Source organism: Taeniopygia guttata, chromosome 9 (genome assembly GCF_048771995.1).
Source record: "Taeniopygia guttata chromosome 9, bTaeGut7.mat, whole genome shotgun sequence".
Classification (NCBI taxonomy): Eukaryota; Metazoa; Chordata; class Aves; order Passeriformes; family Estrildidae; genus Taeniopygia; species Taeniopygia guttata.
Genome location: NC_133034.1, coordinates 15,135,305 through 15,162,249, shown reverse-complemented (window position 1 = coordinate 15,162,249; position 26,945 = coordinate 15,135,305). Strand labels below are relative to the sequence as shown.

Here is a 26,945-nt window from a genome sequence, read left to right as displayed (position 1 = left end):
CTGCCTCAACCCTGCAACAGCCGTGGCAGGTGGGCCAAAGGCAAAGTTGGGGTAGGCAAGAATATCCTGCACTGGAAATGTTGGGGGCAGATTTTGCAATCCTCTTTGTGCAAATTTGACCCAATCAGTGTGTAAGCTGGCCAGAAAAAGTTTCTAAACAAAGCTTGTATGAAGTGGGTGTGCAAAATGAGTGGGACTTCCATTTCACTGGGGCCAAGGGGAAGTATTGAACAGCATGAAAGAAGAAATATAATGCAGAGATGTGTGTGGGCATTTAGCTGCATGAAGAACAAGGGAAAATAAAGCCCTATACTGAATCATGCTATTGGTGCATCTATCTGCTGGTATTTTGGTGAATTATTGCTGCTATTACAGCCATCTGGAGCATGTAAAAGGGATGAAACTTGCCATTAAATAATACAAAAAAGCATTTAGGACAATTTTCTTAGTTGGCAGCTCTTTGGAGGGCAGTAACCAAAGCAGTTCTTGTCTTCCACTGTGGGAGGGGAAGGGGCAAGTGACCTGCACCGTGTCTGCTGGGGACTCCTGGAGGTGCAGTGCTGCTTCCACTCCTGGGCTCTCCAGAAAGCTGCAGTGCCTGCCTGGGTGCCAGTGCTCAGTGGTACATTGGTCCTTCCAGCCCTGAAATCCATCTCTGCCACTCAGATTTGATGCTCACCCTTCTGCTGTGCTGAGGACTGTGTGTGGCAGGTAAGGAACATTGCTTCTTTCCCCTGCCTCCAGAGTAGGTGTGACTTTTGCTGCCCTGGTGGAAGGGGATGTGTTAATGGCTCTGTGTGGAGAAGGATGATTTTTCCTGGTGGCACTTTTAGGTTTGCTTCCAGAATATCTACAGTTATCATTTATGAGCTTTTAAATTCTTTCTTTTACTCAGAAGAGGTCAGTGCATAGAAAGAGAATTTGGATTATTAGGCTGCTGGCACTGACCTGCATTTTCCACTGTGTGTACTTGGAATACAGTTTGGTGCCTCTCCTCATTTGTTTCCTTTTTCTCTTCCCCCTTTTCTGCTCCCACTTCAATAAGATGTTGAATTTCTCTTTAAATGATAAATATTTAAAAATTCTAACTGATCCATTAAATCACTTCTTAATTTCTCTGGGAATCTTTAAGATTGCACATTTGATCTCTTCAAATGTGAAGAGCCCAGTGAAATGGTTGAGGCTTCAGTGCTTCAGCCCTCAATGTGCTTAGAAGACATCAAATTTGTGTCCTTGCCACTGGAACAAGAGCTTTGAAAATGTGGGCTCTAATCCTGTAAGGTGCCATAGCTGTCAGCCTGAGCTGGTCAGTTTGCAGATGGGGAAGCTGCTGATGGGTCTCTGGGAAAAGAGAACTCCTGGCCTTGCAGTTTTGAACCACTGTTAATGTTGTTATAAAGGCCACCTTGGTCTATGTGATATTTCTGCTACTTTGAATCAATGTTTTTCAGAAAGTAGTGTTATTCTAGGTAGGAAAGTTATTTCTTGTTGTGAAGATAGTTGTAACTAGGGAGTTATGATGCAACATCCCAGCTTGTGTCACAGGATTTAGTTCAGTACCCAGCTCCAGATCCTCTCTGACTGGTCACTGCAGTTGTGTGCTTGGTGGCAATGTGCTTGATTTGGGGCTGTGAGACAGGGATTGGGGTGCTTAGTCAGCATTATCTGCTCCATCTCACTCCTCTGGCTGGTTAGTTCCGAATGTATTTTGGATCCCTAATAATTCCAAAACAAATTTTTAGAAGAACATCAGGAGAACCGTCCCCAGTATATAAATGACTGTGTTAATGAGACTGAGCTCCTGTGGCTGAGATTGCAAATCATTTTCAGATGCCGTAAGCATCTTTTTTTTTTTTTGTGCTTTGTCCCTGTCCTCTCATGACCATTGCTTGGAGAGCTGTGTATATACTCAAAGGAACTGCTTTGTGGGGAGGGCTCAAATATCAAAGTGGAAAAAAAGCATTCAAACCTAAAAGCTGACCATAAAGCCCAGCACATCATTTTCAGGAGCAGAACATTATTGTTACTCTGCTGACAAACTTCTTTTGAGGGCAGCAGCACGGTCCAGCACCATTTCAGATTTGTCCCGAAGCTGCACATAACCAAAATAAATATATGGTTACATAAGAAACTATATTATATTCCTGCTCTGTGGTTCCAAGTGTAATTGTAAAGTAAGCACAAATGCAGTGTGTCTGCCTTTGTGGAGGTAGAGGACAAACTTTCCACACACAGTTCTGTGGATTCACACCTGGGATTAATGAGGCAAGTAAGTGCAAGGGCGGTGGGTTTGTCCCCTCTCTAAGGTCCTCGTGTAAGATGTGGAGGCCTCCTCTGGAGAAGACAAGGGACAGGTAGGGAGAGGCAGCAGACAGGCTCCAGAGAGCAGCCACGTTGCAGGGAGGGCAGTGTGCGGCTTTGGGACATCGCCCAGCTTGGTGTGAGTAACTGAGGCCCAGAGGATTACACAGCTCACATGAATCTCTGGTGATTTCTGCAGCTGGTTAACATGCCAGCAGCAGTGCCTGTGGTTCCAGGGACTTGCTGCTGCGTGGCACGAGCCTGCTTCCTGCTGTGTGTGACCAGGGGAAGAGTTATGCTGAGGGGCTGGGACAAACCTGCACTTCTAGAGCTGGACTTTGAAATTTGGCAGGGGATCATTGTGCTTCTTTGCTCCTGAAGGTGGTGTGAAAATATATGAATCATTGATTATTTTCAAAGGGCTCGGACACTACAACCTTGAACGAGATAGAAAAACCCATGAAGGAACCCAGAGATCCTAATGAAAGACAAACCTTGGCCTGAAAAGGGGAAAGCTCTGACTGTGTGGCTGGCACAGTGCAGGTGGACAAGGAAACACAGCAAAAATAAGCAGGCAGTGTCAGGACCTTGAGTTTTCTGAAGCTGTCAGTCTCTCAGTTTTAATCAAACATGAGTTGTTCAGTTCCATGCAGAAGGAACTGGATAATGTTCACTGTCCTGCTGCTCAGGTGCCACCACCTTCCCCCTGCTCCGGGCAGGACCGCAGGGGCCGCTCGGCCCACGCTCGGTGCGGCCGCCTCTAGAGGGCAGCGAGCGACTGCGGGCGGCCTGCTGGAACGGGATGGCTCCTGCAGCATCCCGGAATGGCCCGGAATAGCCCGGAATAGCCCGGCTGCTCGGGAGCTGCAGCTGCTCGGGAACTGCAGCTCTTGGGGAGCTACAGCTGTTCCAGTGGCTGCAGCTGTTGGGGAACTGCAGCTGCTCGGGAGCTGCAGCTGTTCCAGGAGATGCAGCTGTTCCGGGAGATGCAGCTGTTTCGAAGCTGCAGCTGTTTGGGAGCTGCAGCTGTTCGGGAGCTGCAGCTGTTGGGGAACTGCAGCTGTTGGGGAACTGCAGCTGTTCCGAAGCTGCAGCTGTTCGGGAACTGCAGCTGTTCTGGGAGCTGCAGCTCGCCTGCAGAAAGGTGCAGTCTAGCAGAGTCAGGTCTCTGTCCAGCTGAAGTGATAGACGAGCTGAAGTGGACAAGTAATGAACCAGAATTTGGCTCAAGTGTTAGGATGAATTTACAAACTTGTGAGATGGTTAATTCTGAGAAATACCAGAGACCTTCATTTCTGTAATACAGGTTTGCTGTTTCCCTTGTTTGCTGGTTCCTTTGAAAGAACCAATCCATAAGCACATTTATACTAGAGCAAAGAAGGAAAAAATCAAATCAGCCAGCACAAATTGCTCTGAACTCCTGGGTTTACACTAGCAGCATGCTCTGTTTGAATTCCAGCACAGCATAGTCCTGCTGTGCAGGCCACCATCCCAGGGGTGGACTTACCAGGAATGAGGGGACAGAACCTTCCTTATTCATACCATTTGGTGCAGGAACTATTTCCATGGAGAAACAGCTCCCCAGCCTCACCTTTCACATGATTTCCTTTACCTGCATGTCAGGTAGGAAATGGGTGGTGAGATTTCCTGCAGCATCCTGTGATGCTGTGAGTGGTCCACATGGCTCTGCCCAGCTGCCACACCTCTGCATCTGACTGAAGAATATCTATCCTTCCTCTTTTTTCCCAGTCTGTTGTCATCGTTTTGCTGCTTAGCTGCTTTCTTTACTTCTTCTGCACCTCTCGTCCTGGTGCCAATAAACAAAACTCCACCGTACTTCTCAGTTCTACATGAAGATGATGAAAAGTTGTTTGAAATGAAGTTTGAGATGAGGACAGATTTAGGGCAGACACATTTTTTTCTTCTTTGAGCATATCTAAACTTGAGCTGCTGCTGCACATTTGGCACTGGGCTGCATGGCCACGTTTGTGGCTGGCTCTGGAGCTGAAGTGTGCACACTTCGCTGGTCTGTGCTTTGTGTACTGTGGCACCAGAGTTCATGGGCCACAAAGAGTTTCAGTGGCAGGGGCCATCAGCATACGTGTCTTTGGCAAGGCAGGCAGTGCGAAAACGTCAACACTCCTAGCACAGAAAGATGGGGCTGGTTCCCAGTTTGTTATCTTTATATTTAGTATTGACTCCAAGGAGCACAGTTAGAGGGGATGGAAACACAATCTACTCATTTTCATTTCTGTGTTGCCAGTTGAGTCAGGACCAGGCTGATGCTGGCCCAGAGCTATTATTGTTTGGTTGGCACATTGAGACGTGTGTGTTTTAGTTACCCCTTGTCCATCAGCTCATGGACCACTGTGTCTGTAGCACAAAAGGTCCTGTTGCTTTTCTTGGCCATCTTCACTCCTCACGTCCATCTTGGGCTGGGAGCCAATGGCATGGGCACCAGAGATCTTTTGTTTCCAAACACAACCTTCTGTATCTGAGCATGCCTTGCCTTTCAAGAAGCTGTCCTTTTTGGGACTTGTTCTACCTATTGGACTTGTCAAGAAACTGTCCTTTTTGGGACTTATTGCTTTGTTTTTTGAGACCTTTTAATGGATTCATACATGCCATGACCCAGCACCTACTGCAAGCACATAATTCCAGCACAAAGGACTTTTAAAAAGTACATATATAGAAACTGCTCACAGGAAGCCTAACATTCCTAAAGTTACTGTCTTTGGTGCTATTTTCTACCTTCGCTTTGTGGCTTTTGTTTCTCCAACTCTATCTAGCTGCAAGGATTCATCTTAAATGGAAATGACACAGCAAAGCCTACTTTGATAGTTTGCAGATTTAAAAATAGCTGTTTTAACATAGGTTTTCCTTCCAAGGTAGAATGTACTTTCTATTGGAAAACATTCATGCATATTGTTAATACAGGGTCTCTTTTTCATAGTCTGTCTTACAGTGAGTCATCTGCTCTCTGGCTCTCTGTAGCTACATGCAAATAGGTTGGAATTAGCTTGGTTTCTGAAATTCTCTCTTTTGTGTTGACTAAAAATCTGGGGTGGTTATTTTTAAATGTTTCCCATTCTCCAGACAAGATATGAATGTAAATGCAACAAAAGTAATGTTGGATGTTCTCCCTGTACCACTAATGTAGCTGTAACATGCTGTGTTTTGCTTAATCTGATGGAATGCTATTCCTTTTTCAGACTGGTGTCAGAATTGAGCCAATTTTATCTGAAGAGTTTATTGTCTCAAGAAGTAAAAATAAATTGAAGTCACTTTCATTTGGAATATCTCATTTTTTTTTATCTCAGAACTATATGAATCAGTATCAGCTGAGTACCGAGCTCATGAAAATCAGTTCTTTATTTTAAAGAATATAATTTTTAATTTGAAAAGAAAAAAAATCACTTGGATTATTTCTTAGAATTTTGGGGCAAACCTTGCAAACCTGGAAAAATGTCCACTTTTACTAACTTCAGTCTGGTGTTGTTTTTCCATGTTAAACTGAGAACTGATGACACAATCAGTGTTCCTGATGACACACTCAGTGTTTAGTGAAAATATGTATAATATGTATAATCATAAGTAATCAGAATGCTTCAGGTCAGAAGCCGTTACTCAATGCCAGATCAATCAAAAGTTCCTGAGGACAAGTCTTTTGCTTTGGCCATGACACCTGCTGGACCCTGCACTGCTCACGTTGATTTATGGAGTGATGTTGTGTGAGGAACCAGTGCTTGCTGGAGAGGGTTTCACACCTTGAAGAGACTGGAAGGTGAAGTTCCCATGGGACAACCTAGTGATAGAATGAGGAGGCTCCTGTGGCTTGGATCACAGGGATGTGAGAGCACTGCTGCCTGTTTTAGTGGGAGAAGGGAAGGACTAAAAGTGCAGAAATATCAAGCATTGTATTCATGTGCCACTCCCAAGCCTTTACAGACAAGGGCTGACAACCCCAAATATAGTTTCCACAGGCAAGGGTGCTGAAGAGCAAGATTGCTCAACACTTACACAAGTGAGCACCTGCTAACTCCTGCTCTCTGAATCAGAACTTGTCTACTGTAGGAAAACAGCCAGCTCAACTGATTTGCAAACCAGTGTTGAAAGACTTGCGGAAATTCTTGTGGGACCATGAGGGCAGTAGGGAGGTAAGTTTGTCTTTCTCTTGGATGGTAACAAAAAGAACTTCACGTCTTGTGTCCTTACTTCCTCCAATTTTCCATTATTTTTTTGTCTTCATAGTTGAGAAAAATCACATTATATTTGTTATTCATTCCTTGTTAAGACAATAAAGAGTCCTTCCAAACTCTTGGTTGTCCTAACTTAAATAATTGTAAGTATAATTAAACCACAGTGTCGCTGAGGATATCTGTTCCTTAGATACTCTGCCAGCAGAGTAACCACCATATACCTTTTTCATTGTCTGGGAAGCTTCCTTGGCAGCCTTCACTAGAAGGTGTCAAAAAAGCATTAATAAATCACAGTCTATTTAGAACAGGAAATTAATGTTAACACTCTAACACATGATTCATTTTTATTAGTAGTATTTCTTTTTTTATTTTGTTTGTTTCCTTACTTGCTTGGTTTGTTTGTTGGGGTTTCTTTTTCCCCAGAGAGAAAACCCACCTGTGCTGGTAGAATTCTTATGCTAAGGTCAGAAACAGCCCGTGAAGATGGCAAATTATCCAGATCTGAGTCTTTCACACCTCCTAGTCAGAGCTGATGACAGCTGTGTGTCTCAGCAGCCATTTCTGAAATATTTTAGATTTTGTAGGAAGGATACAGTGATACATTGTGAAATAGGAAATAACTTTTCTTAAAGGAAGAGCCTCAACCTCAGAGTAGGTCCGATAGGTTGAACAAAAGTGGCTGGAACTTTGCTATAGCATCACTGACCCATGGAGAGGATAAAAGAAAATTTTTATGCCAGTTCTTAGACATCCTCTTGGAGCTAAAGGAGGTGACACTATGGCTGCACTTCTGCTGTTTTTTTTCTGCAGTCCTCCCCCCTCTCCCTCACTCTTATGAGGTGCTGAGTTGTGGATGGCTGAGTCTCAGCTGTACTCCAGACTCTTCTCTGTGCTGTGAAACACCAAAACGCCTTCACTGCCAGCACTCAGCTCTCTGTCATCAGCTTACTCCCAGAGTCACAGCCCAGGTCTCCTACCAGCCACAACAACTCCAAGCAGGGTGGCAGAATGGAGTCCTGCAGAGATTCTGCTTGAAGACCTTAAGATAGAACCTGTAAGAACTCCCAAGAGGAGTAAATGCTTGTGAATGCAACCTTGTGCCCCTCCTGCCAACAGAAGAAAGAAGAAGAAACTCAGTGCCTGGTACTGCAGTAGCTGGTCAGCAGCACCTTGTGGTCATATGTCACTAAGGTAGCCCATAAACTGATAATACCTCATTGCTAGGTTGTCATGATATTTTTTTTTATTTTTCCCCTGAGATCTTGCTTGCTTGCTTTAGACACATTGGTCAAGTACTGCTGTGTCCTTGGACTCCCAGCAACAAACCACCACCTAAATGCAGTAAAATAGACCTCAGCCCAGTTGTCTTTGTGCAGCAGCATTTTCAGCGGTGTTTCAGCAGTCTGGTGGTGTTTGGCTCTGCTCTTTTGATTCTCTTGCTCCTCCAGTACCCACAGAGCCCATTTGGACTTCTGCAGCTGCCATCACTGCTCTGTTACACCCTGCAGAGAAGAGTCTCAACCTGCCTGACGCTGGTGTGGCTTCTCCTCTGGGCAGCTCTTTCCTGTGTTTCTGCAGGATTTCTGCAGATCTGCTCTAGGCCACATTCCCATATTGGCTGTACTGAGAGATGTACTGAGATGTGTACTGTAGAAACACAGAACACCTTGGGCTGGAAGGGACCTTGAATATCACCTGGTGCCAATCCCCCTGCTGTAGGCAGGGACACCTTCCCCTAGACCAGGCTGGCCTGGAACATGTCCAGATATGGGGCAGAAGTCCTTGCTTTGCCTCAATATGACCAAACTCTTATTTTTCTCTAATCACTTTGATCAAGACAAATGAAATCAAGATGTTTGCTTCCTGGCTGGCAATTTTTTCCCACATACTGCAAATTTCCTTTTACTGTCCATGGCTTGTAGGAACAGCTTTTGGCAAGTCAGAGTACAAGCTACTTTCAAAGTACAGTGCCTTTCTATTTAGGGAATAAAATTGCTGTGAATTAACTCTTAAGGAGCCTGCACTGGTCAGAATTTAAAACCCCAAAACAGGTCTAAAATGCTCAGTGAACCTATTAAAATCTGAGATTTTTAAAAAGGGGCAAAAAGGAAAATAGACTTATTGTAGGCAGGCAAACAGGGAAAGAAACAAGTCCTCTGGTATTGCCTAGGAAAGATAGATATCTTCACAGCTCATGCTTTACAATTCAATCACTTAACAGTTTGATAACAGAAATTGTGTCTGAAAGACTTAAGTTCTTGTCACTTGCTTTACAAAGCACAATCTTTTTCTAATGCTTAACTTACAGAGGTGTTTGGTCTATTAAAAACACACTGATTTCTTTCTGAAGCTAATACAGTCCTTCTGATGTCCCCAAGAAACAAAGTTTGAAAAAAAACCCTCAGTAATGACTCAGGACATCGTGTTTCTGTACTGCAGTTTACAAAAGTGAGAGTTTAGAGGAATGGCGACGCTGCTGAAAATCTTTCTACACTCAGGGCTGTCTGAATCTTGAAACTAAATGAAAATAAAGGAAAAAAAAACCAAACTAACCCCTAGACCTTTAATTATAACCTAATCATTTTGATCACAGCAATAAATATAACAAATGTGAGGCAAGTATGTGTGTGAGAGTGCAGGACAGAGAAAGGTTTAGGGCAAGGATCAGTGGAAAATCTTTAGAAATGATGTAAGAGAAAGCAAAGGCAGTGATTGGAGTTTGTAGCCTACACCAGACACTATAAAAACTCTAAAAGAAAGCTGAACATTAAGGATAAGTTAGGAGGAAGAACATAGCAGGACCATTAAGGCTGGAATTGCTTGCATCCAATGCAAGGTAAGGAGTGAGGGCAGAATGTGCTGGGGATGTTTTGTGTCTTCTGCTGTGTTTACAGATGCAGATTCCCTTCTGTGTTTTCCTCTTTTTGATTTTTTTTTTTTTTTTTAATTAAGATGCCCAGATCTTTTGGGAAAAGCACAAGTACTTTTTCCAGTACTTTTTACTTTGGAATTAAGATAATAAGGTTCCTATCACCTAGGATTTTAGGTAGTAAAACAGAGCTACAAATATTCAGTGGAAGTTTATTTCCTTCAGTTAATCAGCCAATATTTAAAAAGAATGTGTCAGTGCATTTTGCAACACTGACAAATTACTTTTATGCTGTTGCAGTGCTTTGCAGTAAACTGCTGTCTGTTTATATTGTTATGGATTTTCCTTTTGTGTAAGTTATTGTCAAATGCATATTACTTCTTAAAATAAGCTAAAGAGCTGTGACAGATTAATTCTTTTGCATTACTAAATATCAAATGTGGTAGACAAATTTGCTACATCTAATATATTGGAAAACATGAGATAAATTATTTAGGAAAAGTCTATAATTTATAGATCTGCGAAAGGGTTTTGCTATATCCCATATTAGACAAATGTTGATCCAGATTCTGCTGCATTCCTGCAATAATAGAATAACTGCAAAACCATTCCTACACTAACAGAGTAATTATCATTGTCCAGTGATCTGGCTAATTCAGTTTTGTATCCCTGTAACTGAAGGAAGACTCTGATTCTGTGATAGTCATTGTAATTTCTCCATTCTGAGTTCAAAACTATTTCACTGGGCTTTTTTTTCCTCCCACACTGAAGTTTTACAAGTAAATACATGCAAATAACGTTTGGTTTTGATGTCCGGAGGCTACAATAAAGTTCAGAATCCACTAATTTTTGAAGCAGTAGCATGCAGTGCCCTTAACTCTCCTTGCTTGGTCTTTCAGTTTGCAGTGATTGTTCTCTCGTGGGGAGTGCAGAGCTGAAACCTGAGGAGCTGAGAGGACATTTTGTGCCTCTGCCCACTGCTTAACTCAAGAAACTTATTATTGCATTTATCTGTCTCTGCTCACTTGTATTCAAAATGCAGTTCAACATACTTCTCCTGTAAAATACTTTGAACATTATGAGGAATAACAGGCAAAAAACCCCAGCTCAAACCAAGCAAATCTATGGTGTAAATTATGGGAAAACTACAAAATATTTCTGACTGGATCAGGCATTCTTCATTTTTTTATAAATACCTGCCAATCTGATTTTGGCAGCTCAGGGCTTTGTTTTCACTCCGTGAATGAATGACAAGTGCCTTTCTGGGCTTCTTGAATAGCCAGTTAAAACACATAACAGTGGTAAGAGCTCTGTTGTTAGACCCTGACAAAGATGGCAAGTGCTTGCAGCTTTCCTTCTCTTCTTACTTAACTCAGAGGGACGGGTTACTCGCTAATCTACATTTGCAATGCATCTCCTCCAAGATTTTTCTTCTTCAAGTAATATCCTTGATCAGAATGTTTACATGTTTTTCAAGTAAATCACTATCAGTGTTTGAATCTTGTCAAGAAATTCCAATGCCATTCTCATCTCTTAAAAGCTGATCTTGAGGGATATTTTTATTATACTTTAAATGGTCTGTTTTTCTATTGAAAACCTATTTTGCTAATATACTCTTTATACCTGGTGTAAAGATCTTCTACTTATCACTTCAATGCTGTTTGGAAAAAAATTATTTTCTAACATAGAAAACCACAATCTTGATTTTTCTTGATGGAAAGACTTCTTATTTTTTGCTTTGGAAGATGGCACTCTAACAATGAAAAGTGTTTGGCTGTTGTGGTAAAGAAGAAACAAAGCTGAATGTCAAATTGTTAGAAATGTTGAGAGAAGTTGGCATGTTTAGTCAGTACATATGTAGACAGTGTAGGGTTGAGAGTTGTTGGCAATGAAGAATAGTCTAATAACATTTTGTATTCCATTGTACTTACCAGGAATACTGCAGCTCACTCGATTATCTTTCGAGGAAATGTGCAAGTAGGTTTTTCCCACTAAGAGATAGTTTCTTACACTTTATAGCATCCTTATTTTTAAAGCCCCTGAGCTTTCAGACGGGCTTCCTCACTTCTGTTTGTCTGCTGCTTCATGTCTCCTACTTTTATGGTATAAATGCAAGTTTGGGGGTTTCCGTTTTTGAAATCTGTTGCTAAAAATGGATTTATTACACAGTGTAATAGTGTAAATGTGTAGCCAGCTTTGCAGGATGTCCAACCTGTGTCCTTCCTGCCCATTCTAAAGAAATTTGTCCTCATTTGTTCTGTATGACCATTTGGTTTCATGCCCTGGTTCAAAGGAAGAGATGAGAACCATGTCTGACTAGTCATTTCACAAGTGTTTGCCCACCTCTGTCAGTTAATTTGTTCCTGAATCATGCTTGTGTCTGTTCAGCAAAGGTGCCCTGGCAGGGCTGTGTTCATTTATGCACTTCTTGAGCTCCTCATGGGAATTAGAGGGTCACCTTTCCATCCTTTCTTCTCATGATGCGAGTGCTGATCCCACAGATGTTGTGTCCTGTGTGGGCAGGGCCCAGTTGAGCCCTGCAGCGACTAAACCACAACTGAAACCATGGCATAAAACTTTGTTTTATCTGAGTACAAGTGATAGGAACTCTGTGTGCTCGAGCATCTTCTGAGCCAAAGCACAGCTGTCAAACAGGCAAAGGTGGTGATATGAGAACATGTCAGGACTGAACACCAGAAATCATGGTACAGGGAATGCACTTATTGAAATGAAGGCTTTAGAAATCAATCAACAAATCTTGACTACCTTGAGAAACTTGAAGGAACTTCATTTTCAGGAAGTGGAGCATGCTTGGCCCTCAAATACTGTCTGACAAAAAGTTTCTTTTGGGACACAAAAATAGCTAGTTATCTCAAAATAACTAATAATAAGCCTCTTGCAAAAGTCTATGAATTTCAAGTTCTCTCTGGTTCCACTAGATGAAACCTATGTTCCTCTATATATCTATAGAGTCATGAAACTGAAAATAGAAGGAAAAGTACATTGTAGAAGTTGTCAGTATCTATACCATGTATAACAAAATATATGGCATTGTTTAAAAATATACACCTACTTCAGAAAACACATTATTAATAACATAAAGAGCCTGACACTGGCAGCTTACGTTTCATTTTGTCACAAAAGTCCCATGTTTCAATGTGTGGCTTCAGTACCTTTTAGAAAGCAATGTATGAGAAATTCTCCATATCTCTTCTGTGGGATGACAACAAAAACACCACTCTAGCCTATTTTTGAGATTTGCTTTTTTTTTCTAAGGGTGGGATTTGTTTTGATTTTTACCCTTTTTCCTTGACATTTACATAACTACAAGATGCACCTGAGAAACACAGGGTCCTTCAGCAGTGCTGAAATCACTAGGACTGGTGGTAGGGGCAGTATTTTTGGCTTTGTGGTGCTATATATGATGAGAGGAAACCTTTTACAACTTTTAAAAGTAAGGAAAATCTTTTCCAGCAGGAGCAGACTTTTTAGAGCTTCACACAAGCCATTTTTACGTTGTTCTTTTGGCAAGATAATAATCCATCATAATTTTTTTGGCCAAGGTTTATTCCTATTGGGCGTGCAATGCAAGCATAGCAAGGCTAGTGTGAGTACTCAATTTGATTAATCAGTTCAATTAAGATAGGTAGCAGCAGCTAATATTCTACTTTGTGGTGCTGGAGAAGTAACAAAACAGCTCAGTACCTGGCTTGCAGACACAGCTCTGATTTCCCCCAGCTGGCCAGAATCTGCACAGACCCAGAGACCTTCCTGGCTAGCAGGTGATGAAGGCTCCCCAGTGCTCCCCCAGAGTTATCAGAGGAGCACTGGAGGCCAAAGAGGCACTGCCAGGAGCTTCCCAATGCCCGTGGGACAGCCAAGCCTTGGCTCTGCACCAGGTCATGTTGGTGGCACCCAGGCAAAACCAGAGGGGTTTCTAGGCTTGGCCATGAGGTCTCATTGCAAGAGCAAGGTCCTCGCTGCAGGTGGCTTGGGCATGTCCCGTGCTGGTGTCCCAGCAAGGAGCAGAGCACAGCCACCAGCACAGACTGGCAGCTGGAGTGAAGGATTGCAGAGCAAGGCGTGATGTCTTGCCTCGGTTCTCTTGCTAACAGGCCAGTAAGAAAAATAAACCCCTTGTGATTTATGCTTGCAGAGTAATCTCCACAGTAATGTGAAATATCGTGGCTCAAATGGGTAAGAACAATGATGGCTGTTACCATTTTTGACAGGCAATGGGTTTGGAGCTTGGTGATGAATTGCATTCTGTCTGAGGTTTGTTCAGCCCACTTATCTTCAGGATGTCATTCTGGGTTTTGTTTTTTTCCCTGTAAGAAAAACATCTTTTAAGTCTTTTGGTTTGATGTTGGAGACTTAACAGTTTCTGTTCGGTAAAGCGTTTTGCTTTCTTGTGATATTTTCTTGGAAAATAACTCTGCACCACTTCCTAAGTAAAAGTTTTGTATGTTTATCCTGCTTTGATAAGGTAGAATACTGTTCTTTCTTTTATCTTTAATTTTATTTTAATTGGACCTGCAACAAAGATACCTAATTATATGAGGAATTTTAGTTTTGACACATTTCAAGCTAAAGTATTGCTAAGACACATAAATATGCCTGAATTTCAGACTTGCAATTACATTTCGAGAAAGGAAAACCATATTTTATGTCAGATAACACAAGACCCTGAGATAATACAGACATGGAGTTATAGACCAGTCCCTTGACCTAGCTCTGTGAAGTTGGTGGTGAAGAATTTTCTGGAAGGATACAATTTCAATACAATGACTTTCAAATTCAATTAAGGGTGCATCTTGAAAAGCTTGTCGGAGTTTTGCTTATTGTCCTTCAGGAACAAATACTGTCCAGCCTCTCTTAAAGCCTCTCTTGGAATGTGTCAAGGTAAAATATGGATGGGGTGAAGCAATAGCCAGTGCATGGCTGGGAAAACCCCTTTTTGGCCAGAGAGCTCTGCTTGGCAGCTGCAACAAATAAGCTCAAGGAGAAATACCAATAGCTTCTTTTAATAACCAAGGTCTTCTGACATGGCTGAAGGTGGTAAAACTAAGTTCCAGACTGGCAGAAGAAAGTGTGATTTTAATTGTATTTACATAATCCTCACTGCATTACTAGTTTTGCAATTGCTTTTCTAATTCCAAACTGTTCCACTACAAAAACCCTGCCTTTTTCTCCTGCCTTTGTCCCATTGCTTGGTCCCAAATCAGTACAACAGGGTCTTGCTGGACTCAAGTTTTGCTCCCTCTTCAGTCATGACACCACCTCTTTAGCTGCTTATTTCTTTGGGAAGTAGAGCCAAGCTTTAAGTCCTTAAAATTTCCTCTGCTTCTAATTTCACTGGCATCGAGTTCTGACCAGTTAATCAGATGTCTTTAGTGTTGCAGGTGCCTTACTGTTTATTTTCATTAGTGTACCAGTTGCTATTTTTAGCTCTTTAGTCTTTGGCTTGAGTGAATAGCAGCACAGATCTTAAACCATAATAAACATATGTTTTTAACCTGGCCATTTATTTTTACATCTCTGTATCCAAATAATCAGGATGTGGTTATCTGTGAAGGTAGTAGACTGCTACTTCAAATTTCAATGCACACCCACATACAAAAATATACATTGTAGAGGATTCCAGCTTTAAAAACACCCAGGCAGACCTCTGTGTTTATGTCAAGCAATGGTTGTTGCTGTAGGGCTGAGTGGTACCAGGTGGCTTAGTGCTCTGACTTTGTCCTTTGATTCCAGTGAGTGTCTGCCTCACCCCTGCAGAGTAACCAGCAGCTTTCTTCCTAACTGCCCATCCCCTATGGACAACAGTAATAATTATATGTGTGTGTAGATATATATATATATATGTTCATACACTCTTTGTGTTTCTGCTTTTGCCAAGTGGAGAGTCAGCAAAGAATGGCAGAGTCAGACTTGAATTATACTCTGGGGCAGGACCTGGAGACAGAGAAAACAGAAAATTAGCAGATGCCTTTGGCAAAAGGCCCCAGCCCAGCTCTTCCTAACATCATCTGAAATACTCCCACCTGGGGAATTGAAGTCACATCAGGTTTTAAGATCTGGATCCAAACAAGGACTTAAACAATGCAGGCTAAACCCAGGTCCAGAGGTAACCAAGCACCTTCCCCATCCTGAGCCTCCCAAAACTCCCTGCATTATTTAGAGGCTTGGTGGGCATCTGCAGTTCTGCAGCTGTGACATGTGGTCAGACCACTCCCAATCTCAGCTACACACCCCTGTGCAAGCTTATTGTGAATAATTTTATTGCAGGGTGCCACTGGAAGCTGTGGCACCCACCAGATCGTGTTGTGAGCTAGCAAAATGCAGCCTTGCCTTTAAAATACTACTGGAGGGGTACATGACTCCTGTCACAGCTTTAAGCACCTCTCCAGCATGTGGGGAGGTCAGGGTCAGCCTGAGCTACAAGCCAAAGTCTCCCTGCTCACAAGTGAGCATGCAGTTCCTCTGGTTTTAAGGCAAGTTCGCATTCCTCACTGCTGCTGCTGCAAGGATGGCACCACTGTGCAGAAAGGAACCAAAAGATTGGCAGGGCTGTGTGGGAAGGAGCAGAGGAGGGAGCTGATTCTGCATGCAAGGGTGAAGAGCATTCAGCTGGCATTATCTTTATGCAGTGACTCTGGCAGATAAAACTTATTAACAGCCATGGGGAGCGTCTTCCTTTGGTTTTACTTCTTTAAGACCTGCGGAGCAAGATTCCCCAGGGGATGCAGCTGTGGAGTAATTTCTAGATTGTTCTCCTTTGCAGATGCTGCAGTTCCAGCTCGTGGTGGTGCATGTGGCCCTTGTGATTGCCCTGCTATGGTGGGACTCCAGCTCTGTGCTCCTTGCACAGGCAGCTCCAGAGGTAGGTGAAGGTTTCTGGTGGTTGTCACATAACTGCACTTCCTTGGGCATTTTTGGCCACAGAGTGAGGAGGACACTGGAGTACCCAAACGCTGTTGGAAGGTGTAGGATCACTATTGACTCTGTCAGGGCCAAGGAGGAGCTTCAAGAAGAGAGAGATGCAAATTGCATGGCACTAGGGGAACAGACTGAATGAGGCCTCACCCAAATCCTCACAGCCTCTCCTGAAACTCCTGGAGATTTCCTGTGTGTTAAAACATTGTCCAGTGGATAGAGAACTTCCTGAAGAGGGGAAGGAGGTGATGGAAGGGGGAAAGCAAACTTCTCTAACACTGAAGGGAAAGTTTAATTCTTCTTCTTACACACAAATAATGACATGAGAAAGCTGAGGCTTTCAGAAGCCATAAGGAGATTCCCAGGAGAAGACCACCTGCACAAAATTACAAATTAAAGGAGATTGACTAGGCCAGGAGGGGGAGGGAGCCACGTCACTTGCCTAAACTTGCAAAGGAAAGCAGCAGATTAATGGATGAGTTGCCTCCTGTTTCACCCAGGATAATATGTAGGGGTTGCACCTGAAAATACTTCTACTACATTCCCTATTTTTATGTCATCTTGACATAAGGCAGATTTGGCAGAAAAGGTATTTATGTAATGGTTTCATGCCACAAAAAAAAAAAAAAAAAAGTCAAGTATCTAAAAGTTAACTCAAATTAGCACTGTTTGCATCTAGGGTTTTACACAGGCTTTAAGATCAACTTTAACATTAGATGGCTACTGAAGAATACTGATGGATCCTGTACCTTGCTCTCTGTCGTCACATAAGCATGACCTGATGCTTCAAAAGTGCTGCAGCAGCTGCTGTTCTGGTGCCACAGACACTTGGTATCCTGCCTCCATCAGTGATGGATTTTAGTGAAAAGAATATAAAACAGAACATCTTTGCAGACTTCTAGATCTAGAGACCTGCACTGGACCAGGGCATGTTTTAGCTGCTGATGGGCCAGAATTTGTCTTTGAACCAGTTTAAAATCTCAGTATCCAAGACATTCTTTGCCAGTGCATTCCCTTCATCTGTGTGCTGTGTTTAAAAAATAACTGCTTGTATTTATTTTAAATCCACCATCTGGTGACTTCACTGTGTGGACTGGGAAGCTCTTTCTCTTGAGGAAAAATTACTAGTTTTTATTCACTTCATTGCTGTTCCTAAGTTTGCAAACCTTCCACTACACCACCTCCACCCACTCTCATCTCTGTTTATCTGTGAAACTGTACTTTTCAGTGGTTTACAAGAAGAAAATTGTTTTCTACTTCTGATTATCATTTTAGCTGTCACTTTACTTCTTACAATTCCATGCTATCTTTTGAAGACAAAGTAAGTGGAGTTGCAAGGCTCCAAGAGCAGAGGCTCTTTTTGCTCTTCTAGTTTCAACTGTTATTGTAGATACTTATCCCCACTTACCAGAAGGAAAGGTTCAGTCTTTTTCAAAAGCATCATTCAGTTGCAAACATCTATGAAAGTTTTATAACCCTAAAAGAGAACAGAAAGGACTGTTCTGTGGACTTGAGGCTTACAGAAAGCAGAGTCAGGGCACAATGTGAGATCCTTTATAAAGGTTTCAACAGTGCTACACCATTGGTGTGATCATTGTGGCCGTGCTCCTCCTCATATAGAGGTCACAGTTTTATGCACTCCATCACTGTCTGCCACCCATCAGCAGTGGGGAACAACCCCACCACAATTGGAGTAGACAAAGATATTGCATCATCCCTGTGCTGCCTTCCTTCACACGTGTACTGAACCACCATGTGTGAATAACCGCAGTAGTGCTGTGCTTCTAGAGAGAATAAAACCTGTTTGATGGTGTAAGTTGTAATGTTTCTATCTATTCTATGAAGATCGAGTGAACAAGAAGGTGCTTTCATTCAAAGAGACAACGATCTGAGTTTGCTTTTGTAGACTAACTGCTGCCCTGTATTTTTCTGTCACATGCAAAGAAACTATTTCACTTTGATTCATTTAATTTCTCTCTCAATAGACTCCAGTATTCTCAGCTATTCTTACAGCAAAGTTTGGTTTTGAAATGGTGTTAAGCCTAATGTAATTAAGGTTCAACTCAAGAGCATGTTCTATCCCTTCCTCCTCCCCATGTAGTATTACTGCATAATTTCTCTGAATGCCAGGGCTGAGCAAGTTTTTTTTTGGGACAGTTTTTGCATAATAATTAATTAATTTGTCAGATATGGATGGAAACATCTGTAGAAGTTTTCATTACTACTTATTAGCATTCATTTAAAAAACAAAAATCAGTTTCCTGAAAAATATCAGAATGGATATTGGAGTAGGGCAATGGAGATTGCATTTTTCAGAATGATTACATTAGTCAGCTCATGCTATAAATGATGCTAATCACAGTGTTGAGATAGGGGTAGTGGGATGGCCTGCAGAATTACGCTTCGTGGAGTAACAAATTTTAATATTTCTTGCAATAATAATGAAAGCAAATTCAGTTCTATAAAAAAAATGTCCAGACTTTGATAGCAAAATCCTGTCAATGGAAACAGGCCACATTTCAGAGAAGGAATTTAATTTTAAAACATTGTCCCAATTTCAGTGTCCTTGTAATTCTGTATTCACAGAACTGCTCCTATGACACTGGTTGAATTATTTTTTTTTTTTTTCCCTGGGACTTGAGCAGACAGCAGACTGAAATTTTACTGATTTCTTCTGCAGCCTCTGGAGCCTTCTGCTGCTCTGGGTGTGGGAGACCATCCCATTGCCAGTGAAGAGAAGCCAGCCACCAACCTGGCAGCCAAACTGTTCCTTCTTGATGACTTGGTGTCCCTGGAGAACGAGGTGACTGAGACCAAGAAGAAAAGAAGCTTCCCAGGATTTGGTTCCCCCATTGACAGAATTTCTTCATCCTCTGTGGATGCTAAAGGCAAACAGAGGTAAACTCTTAAATGCTCCTGCCAGTGATAAAGTTGGAGGAAGGCTGTTGCTAGGTGCTCTGGACACTGATGGGTTAGCTTTAGCCCCCAGCAGGTTTGCTGGCCAGTTGTGAGGTGCTTCTGATCAGAAGCCTTTCAAACTGTGTGTCATCCTTCAGCTATGATGTGTAACCCATGCACTAGTTCATTTATCCCTACAGTGCTGCACAGCTGCCAGACAATATTTCAGTGCATGTGATTTTCCAGCATGCTTCTTTTCACTGGTGTGAACTAACATTCAGTTTAAAACTACATTTCTGATCATGAGCTTTGCTAAAGCAATAAACGTGCCTGAGGTTCACAAGCAGAGGGCAGGGCTGGGTGCTCCTGAGACTGGGATGGAAAGAAGGTGTGGTGGAGTGGACGTTTTGAATAGAATCATGAAAATGGGCAGGCAGAGAGTAGAACGAGCTTCAAGACTTCCATTAGCTTTGGATAAGTCAGGGTTTAAACAATGCAGCAATGTGTGTTTGAAGATAAACTCGTTTATAACAGGGCTAAGCAATGAATGATGCTTGATGTGGCTGGGGAGAGACAGAGATTTTGGGGCACAGCTGTAGGGGCTGTTCCCTGTATCTGAGAGAGTTTGCCTGTCTTGTTCTGCTCTTCTGGTAACTGTCTTCTCTTGGATGGAATCCCTAATGCCACAAAGTATTTAATAACATGCTTAAAGCTTAATCTGGAAATGGAAGGTATTCATGAGAGACAGTCAATATTACAAGTACTTTTTTCAAACAAAGTTTTGCAATATTTTCTTGTTGTTTTTCCATTTATCCACCCAGTCTGCCACTAGGACTGTTTGGCTGCAGCCAAAAGTGATAAAATACAAAATTCTTAAAACCTTAAGTAGAATTGTTCTGTTCTGTCTGCCTCTTCAAGATATCAAAATCAGCTCACTCTTCATTTGCTTTTTAGAATGTTTTTCCTTTCCAGGCAAAGAAAAAATAGGTCATTTTTGAAGCTATACTTTTTTGCAAAGGTACATGTTATTCCCAATTTTTCTCAAGTAATTTTGGATAGAAATCTTTCATTCTATATGCAGTACAAGGGAAAAACTAAGCAAAAAATTCCACAAAACAACAGCAAAAAGCAAACAAACAAAAATCAAAAAGGGAAATGGTGGTGGAAACCAGTTCATCTCTGAATAATGAGCTCATGAAAATTAGTGACACACTGCACAAAATTCCCCCTTTCCCAGCAGTTTTGAGTTGGGATTATCACTTTGGGGGAGCTGTTTACCTTTTAAATTTGGGGTTGAGCCATTTATTAGAACCACCTGAGCTGCTTTGATCACTGCAGTGGCAGTCTGACACCACCACCAGCATGGACCGCAGAGCAGGTGGATGCTATGAAACAGTAATAAGGCATTTCATAGAAAACTACCTTTAGATAGAGACAGGCAGAGGTTTCTGCTCTTGGAGGAGTAAGACCGAGGACTGAGCACCCTGTCACAGTGGCTCAGCCAGCAGATACAGCTCATTCCTCTACGAGCTGAGCCAGTCACCTTTAGAGGCCAGGAAATTAATTTGTGAGAGCTGATAAACAGATTGAGCCCCCCGAATCAATGCAGTGTGTGTAAGTGCCTGGCACAAAGCAGAACCTTTTGGAAAAGAGCAGATAAATGTTAGTGCACTTAGCGGCTTGTTCTGACAGCCGCTGGTGACGGCAGAGCCTGACCCTGGTCCAGCATCAGCATCGGCTGGTCGCGCTTTGAAAAGCACGGGAAAAGCGTGCAGGAGGCAGGAGAGCGAGAGATATCCACAGGCAGACGGAGAAAGAACCTGCGGGGATCCTAGACGGGGCTGTTTTAAGTAGAAAAAGCCACTTTGTCTTTTAAGTAGAAAAACCACGTTGTCCACGGGGACACTGCGGAGCGGAGGGTGCCGGGGATGCCGTGGCGCGGGGCGGCCGCAAGAGGGGACCTGGGCTGCACTGCTCTGAACACGGGGCATGGCATGTACAGCTCCTCATCCTGCTCTGAACACAGGGCATGGCATGTACAGCTCCTCATCCTGCTCTGAACACAGGGCATGGCATGTACAGCTCCTCATCCTGCTCTGAACACAGGGCATGGCACTGTACAGCTCCTCATCCTGCTCTGAACACAGGGCATGGCATTGTACAGCTCCTCATCCTGCTCTGAACACAGGGCACGGCATGTACAGCTCCTCATCCTGCTCTGAACACAGGGCATGGCATTGTACAGCTCCTCATCCTGCTCTGAACACAGGGCATGGCACTGTACAGCTCCTCATCCTGCTCTGAACACAGGGCATGGCATTGTACAGCTCCTCATCCTGCTCTGAACACAGGGCATGGCACTGTACAGCTCCTCATCCTGCTCTGAACGCAGGGCATGGCACTGTACAGCTCCTCATCCTGCTCTGAACACGGGGCACAGACTGTACAGCTCCTCATCCTGCTCTGAACAGGGCATGGCACTGTACAGCTCCTCATCCTGCTCTGAACACAGGGCATGGCATGTACAGCTCCTCATCCTGCTCTGAACACAGGGCATGGCATGTACAGCTCCTCATCCTGCTCTGAACACAGGGCATGGCATGTACAGCTCCTCATCCTGCTCTGAACACAGGGCATGGCATGTACAGCTCCTCATCCTGCTCTGAACACGGGGCATGGCATGTACAGCTCCTCATCCTGCTCTGAACACGGGGCATGGCATGTACAGCTCCTCATCCTGCTCTGAACACAGGGCATGGCATGTACAGCTCCTCATCCTGCTCTGAACAGGGCATTGCACTGTACAGCTCACGGGGCAGAAGCCCAGCCCCACCTTCACCATCCACTTCCATTCCGGGCAGTTATCTCCCCTTTTCTCCAGGCAGGCTCAGGATGGCTCCAGCAGCCCAAGCATCCTGCCTGTGCCTCCCCAGCTGCGGGGAAAGCAGTGCTTCCCTTGAGGGAACAGGCTGAGCATCCCGGCTTTCCCTCCCTTGCCTTCCCCAGGGCTTGGTGCAGCCTTGCAGGAAGGGACAGGCCGAAGGAAAGGCTCCCCTTCCTCCGTGCTGCTCTCTGGCTGCTCCAGCAGGGATGTGGTGCTCTCCTCACACGGGACACAGCACCAGTTCCCAACCCCTGAGCTCACCTGAGGAGCAGCTAGGACAGAGCCAGCAGGGTGTGCATGCTGCAGCCATGCAGCCGGACTGCAGCCCGTGCCCCAGAGGTGTTGGGTAAGGTACCTGCCCAACGAGCCCAAGGGCTGCACGGTTCTGGTGGGGTGTGCACAGCCCCAAAACCCCAGGGTGAGGCAGCTCAACAGTGCTGGCACAAAGTTAGACTCGAGTGCTTTGCAGTTCCCAACTTACAGAACAAAATTTATTTTTATTTGTGTTCTTCAACAAGGACCGATAAAGAATTAATCTTCCAGGGCTTCTCTTGGACTTGCATTTCACTGACAAGTATTTCTGAGGGCAAAAGTTGAGGTTATTCTCAGCTGCAGGAATTCTTGCCATTTCCACAACTAATTAAAATAAAACTTCTGCTGGTGGAAAAAATGCTCCAAAAATACTTAATTAAGATAGGAAAACTTATTATTTGATATAAAAAGAACAGCAAAAAAATATTGCTGTGTAGAAATTCTTTCACTCATTCCTCATGCCCTCATTCATCAAATTGTCAGGAAATTTACCATATACAGGGAAAAAAAATCAGCCCCAAAATCTTCCCATTTTCAATCTCATCAAAGAACTGCTCCTATACAATTTTGATGAACACTACATTGCCAAAGAACCTATAGAAAAACCCTGTTAGAGCATCTCTGACTCTATTACTGTGCAATACTTCCTCCCTCCTTGCTAATCTTAGCCCCAGCTGGCCCTGGAGCTTGCAAAGACCCAGGTAATGGGTCACCTGCAGTATATGATACTGTGCAGGAAACAATTCCCCTTTAGAAATGCAGTGTATCACTTTTCTTTTATGAATAGCAGTTAACCCCTGAAGTTAATTTGCTGCCAAATAAAAATAGGGATAGTGGATCAAGCTCAGCCAGTCTGTAAAAGAGCTGCAACTGCAGCCTTTTGTAAGACAAGAGCAGCATCTCATTTTTAAACGCTCACATCTTTGGCTGTTCCTGCACACTGCTCTGCTGAACAATAAGGTGTTAGTGGCATGAATGCAGGAATCAAAGTAACGTCTTGATTATTCATAGATATCTTTTCCCATTTGTTTCCCTCTCTCTCTGCTCATTTTCCTCATGCAGGAAAGTGCTTGAGCTGCCTAAGAGAAGGTTTGGAGTTCCTCTGGACCGGATTGGAGTGAGCCACCTTGACAACACCAGGGGTTAACAGTTCCTGCAGGTAAGCCAAAGCATCCCAGGTGTGGGCAGGCTTGGAGAACCCAGGTGTTCTCTGTTGCTGGAGGTACTCAGTCATGTCAGCAGGCTTGGGAGGAGTGGCTTATGGAATTTTGGCTTCTTATGACATAGAACACCATAATTTCCCACTGAGTACCTCTCTACAAGCAAACAAGTATTTCTAATTTTAATCTCCTCCACTCTACCTTACAGTGTGTTTGCCCTAGCCTTGCAATTCTGATATTGGAAAATGTAATGTTTATTGCTTTTTTTTTTTTTTTTTTTTTGCCTACAGATGCTTCTATTCTGAATGAATGATGCTGTATTGAAACTTTACAGAGCTTTGGAAGATGCTTCACAGCATATCTTGTCTTTGCCTAATGATACAGCACTCAAGGAACTGACCTCCTGCAAAATCTGTTTCAAGTTGCATTTTACAAATGTTGCATTTACAAATAATAATATGTTCAGTTCATCAGGTCAGAATGCTCTCACAGCTGTCACTGGTAGGAGGGAACAGAGAATATTTATATATTTTTATGGCATGGCATGTATCTGTTAAACTTGCAGAATTTTTTTATCCTAGGCAGGACTGAGATTTTTTGGATTGAAAATAAAACTTTCAGAGATGCCAACAGCAGTCCATGGAAAGCTAAGAGTTTGTTTGCACATTTCTTTCTGGAGGGAATGTGATCAGTAGATGAAGGGAGGATATAACAGTTATGGGGCAAAGCTGGAATGCATCTGAACTGCTGTTTGGGAGGAGCTGTTTTCTGCCTTCACTAGGAGTTAGTCTGAAAAGAGCAGTGACAAGACCTTAGTATTTGTCCTGATGTTTTGAGTAGTCTTATCTCTGCACCATATTTAGGCATGTTTTCATCATATGGCAGATCCTGAAATGAGGTGAGACTTTTAGTTGATGAATACATTTCACTCCTCCCTATGCATAACATAGGATAGTCTCCAAATATGAAGTCACCCACTTCCAAGGCCATCTGCATCATATGCCTTATTTTAGCCTCTTGATGTGTGCACAGGGCATGGTCAGAATCCAGATCTAAAAGTTCAAGTATTTCTCACTCTGGTAAAATGTAAACATGTCCTGTCCACTTCATTTCAGAGTAAACCAGGTTATCTTAATCCTCTTTCATCCTTTTCATTTCTTTCCAGATTATAAAATGCAGCTGAGAAGAGCTCTCTGCTGACATCTCAATGCTCAGATTCCTAGCTGATGTTTTCTAACTCTCACATTCTCTCTCCTTAGATTTCAGTCCATATTAGCTAAATTCTTCAGTCCAGAATAGCTAAATTGCTATTCTGGGGTATAAATCATCCTTAGCATTGCAAAAGAAGATCCATTGAGAAAGGGATTATGCAGGATTAAGGAATAAAAAAGTTATTCTTGCCAAACACCCTGTGTTAGACAGGAAGCAATGCTGGGGATGGGAATTCAGAGTTAATTTCCTGATCTTGTATGAGGCACAAAGCACCTGGCCATCAGCTAGCCAAAAAAAGAAAATAAAAAAAGTATTTGGGAAATCAATGAGACTTAAAAGCTGTTGTGAGGGTTGGGACTTTGGGACAATTGCCCTGGTTTAGCCATGGTGAGAAATGGGGCTCCCACTCACATCTAATCCATGTGTTCAGACATAACAGGGGCCTTTTCCATTTTTCTCCTTGCCTATAGCCCTGTCCAGAGACCAAGATTGGCCCAGGCATAGAAAACCTGCAAGTAACTTCACTTTTATTGATATTTCTAATGTAGGCTGATGCTGCTGAGAGCAGCAGCACAAACCAGTGACTCACATCAAGAGGTGTCCCTATCTTTGCCATCTGCCATCACTGTAGCTGAGTTAGGACATCATTCCCCCTTCAGGAGTGAGCTGTCCGTGCTTGTGTGTGAAGTGAAGCACTGCAGATGCTTTCCAGACTGAGCTCTCAAAAGTCAGAGAAAAAAGAAGGCCTGTAAGTCCATAGATGATGATCTTGGGTTTTTGCTTCCTGCTGTTCTCCTGGTCACACTGCTAATTTTCTGCCTTTAAGTTTCCAGGTGATGGGTCTGGGAGCTGGGCTCGGTGGGTGCATGTAGACTGACTGACTCAAGAGTTTCAGTCCATGCCAGAAGCAGCCTGGAAATGCAGTCCCAGACAGTCCTCTGCAGTGCATTGCCACCATCCATCCTGAGCCTGCCTTGAAGTTTAGGGAACTTTATCTTCTTGCACTGAGTTCATCCAGACAGGCTGCAGATAATCTGCTTGCAGGGCAGCCGTATGTATGGGACATGGGCAAATTATGGAAGTGGTGACCTGACCACTCAAACACTGCCAGTCAAAAGAACCATGGACAGAATCAGTGCCTGACATATTTCTGGAGACTGAGACCAGAGGAATCTAGTGCAAACACAGCAGCTTTGCAAAGACACTGCTGGATCATAGAAGTATTTAATAATTGGCAGGTGTTAGCTGGGGCTTCCAAAATGCTGAAAGTTGTGTGCAGAAGTGGCCTTCATCTGAAAGGAAATGTGAAAGCAAAGCAGGACAGAGGGGTCTCTGGTGGTGTTGGTAGAACTGGGAGCTGGAAGCTTCAATCCTGCTCCCCCCTCACTGTGTGGACTACCTGGGAGAAAACAGCAGTCTTTCTGTTCTTTTGCCTTGTCCATCACTGAGAGCACTGAGACTTCCCGTGGCTCAAGAAGCATTCTTTAAAATCTGTATATTGGCAAGTGCTGTTTCAAATACAATGATGACTAAAAGGCCAAACACCACAATTTGGTTTTGTAGACAATATTGGATGGCTCCAGCCATAGTGCACAGCATGGAGATCAGCAAATGTGAAATGAGGATAAACTGCAGCATCCGCTGCACACTAGACTTGTCTTGTGCTGCCTGGATTTGCAAATCCATTCAGATGTCTGTGAGGATTTTCTCCTAATAAATCCACATGATCTACTACAATGTCTCAGGGAAATCCCTTTAATTATTGCCTGTGGGTCATTAACTTTAACAAGAGTGACTGCCCAAGCATGGGTAGGGTGTGAGCAGCCACTCTGTGGAGGAGAAGCGTTTCTGTTCTGTGTGTTTAGGAGAAAGGACAGGGCCCCCACACTCCCATGTGGAGGGTAAGCCTGGGGGGAGCAACATCACCTCTGCTTCTAATTAGTTAATAAATTGCATTCAATACATGCTGATGTCTGCAACGCAAGCAGCTAATGCAGCAGTATAGAGTGCCTGTCAGGAAATAGGGGATAGTCTGGGACCACAAGCACTTAAATAACCACACTGATAGGATGTAGCAGAAAATCACTACTAAGCAGCATGATGCATTGCACTCCAGGGAATTCCTGTCTCGGGTCAGAGCAAGCTGTTAAATATCTGCAGATGCAGTACTGTTT

The 26,945-nt window shown here is 43.3% G+C and overlaps 1 protein-coding gene across 2 annotated transcripts; it reads left to right on the top strand.

Moving 5' to 3' along the window:
• The first annotated feature begins 542 nt into the window (after positions 1 to 542).
• Positions 543 to 26,508, top strand: OSTN (osteocrin). 2 transcript variants are annotated; one of them, XM_072933435.1, is made up of 5 exons: positions 543 to 711; positions 16,154 to 16,252; positions 18,986 to 19,203; positions 23,462 to 23,558; positions 23,850 to 26,508. In XM_072933435.1, the coding sequence occupies exons 2-4, from the start codon at positions 16,154 to 16,156 to the stop codon at positions 23,544 to 23,546; spliced, it is 402 nt and encodes a 133-aa protein (XP_072789536.1). In that variant the 5' UTR covers positions 543 to 711; the 3' UTR covers positions 23,547 to 23,558; positions 23,850 to 26,508. The 2 variants fall into 2 exon arrangements, with proteins under 2 accessions (XP_072789536.1, XP_030136339.4); XM_030280479.4 differs by lacking the exon at positions 543 to 711 and adding an exon at positions 9,229 to 9,336.
• The last annotated feature ends 437 nt before the right edge of the window (positions 26,509 to 26,945 follow it).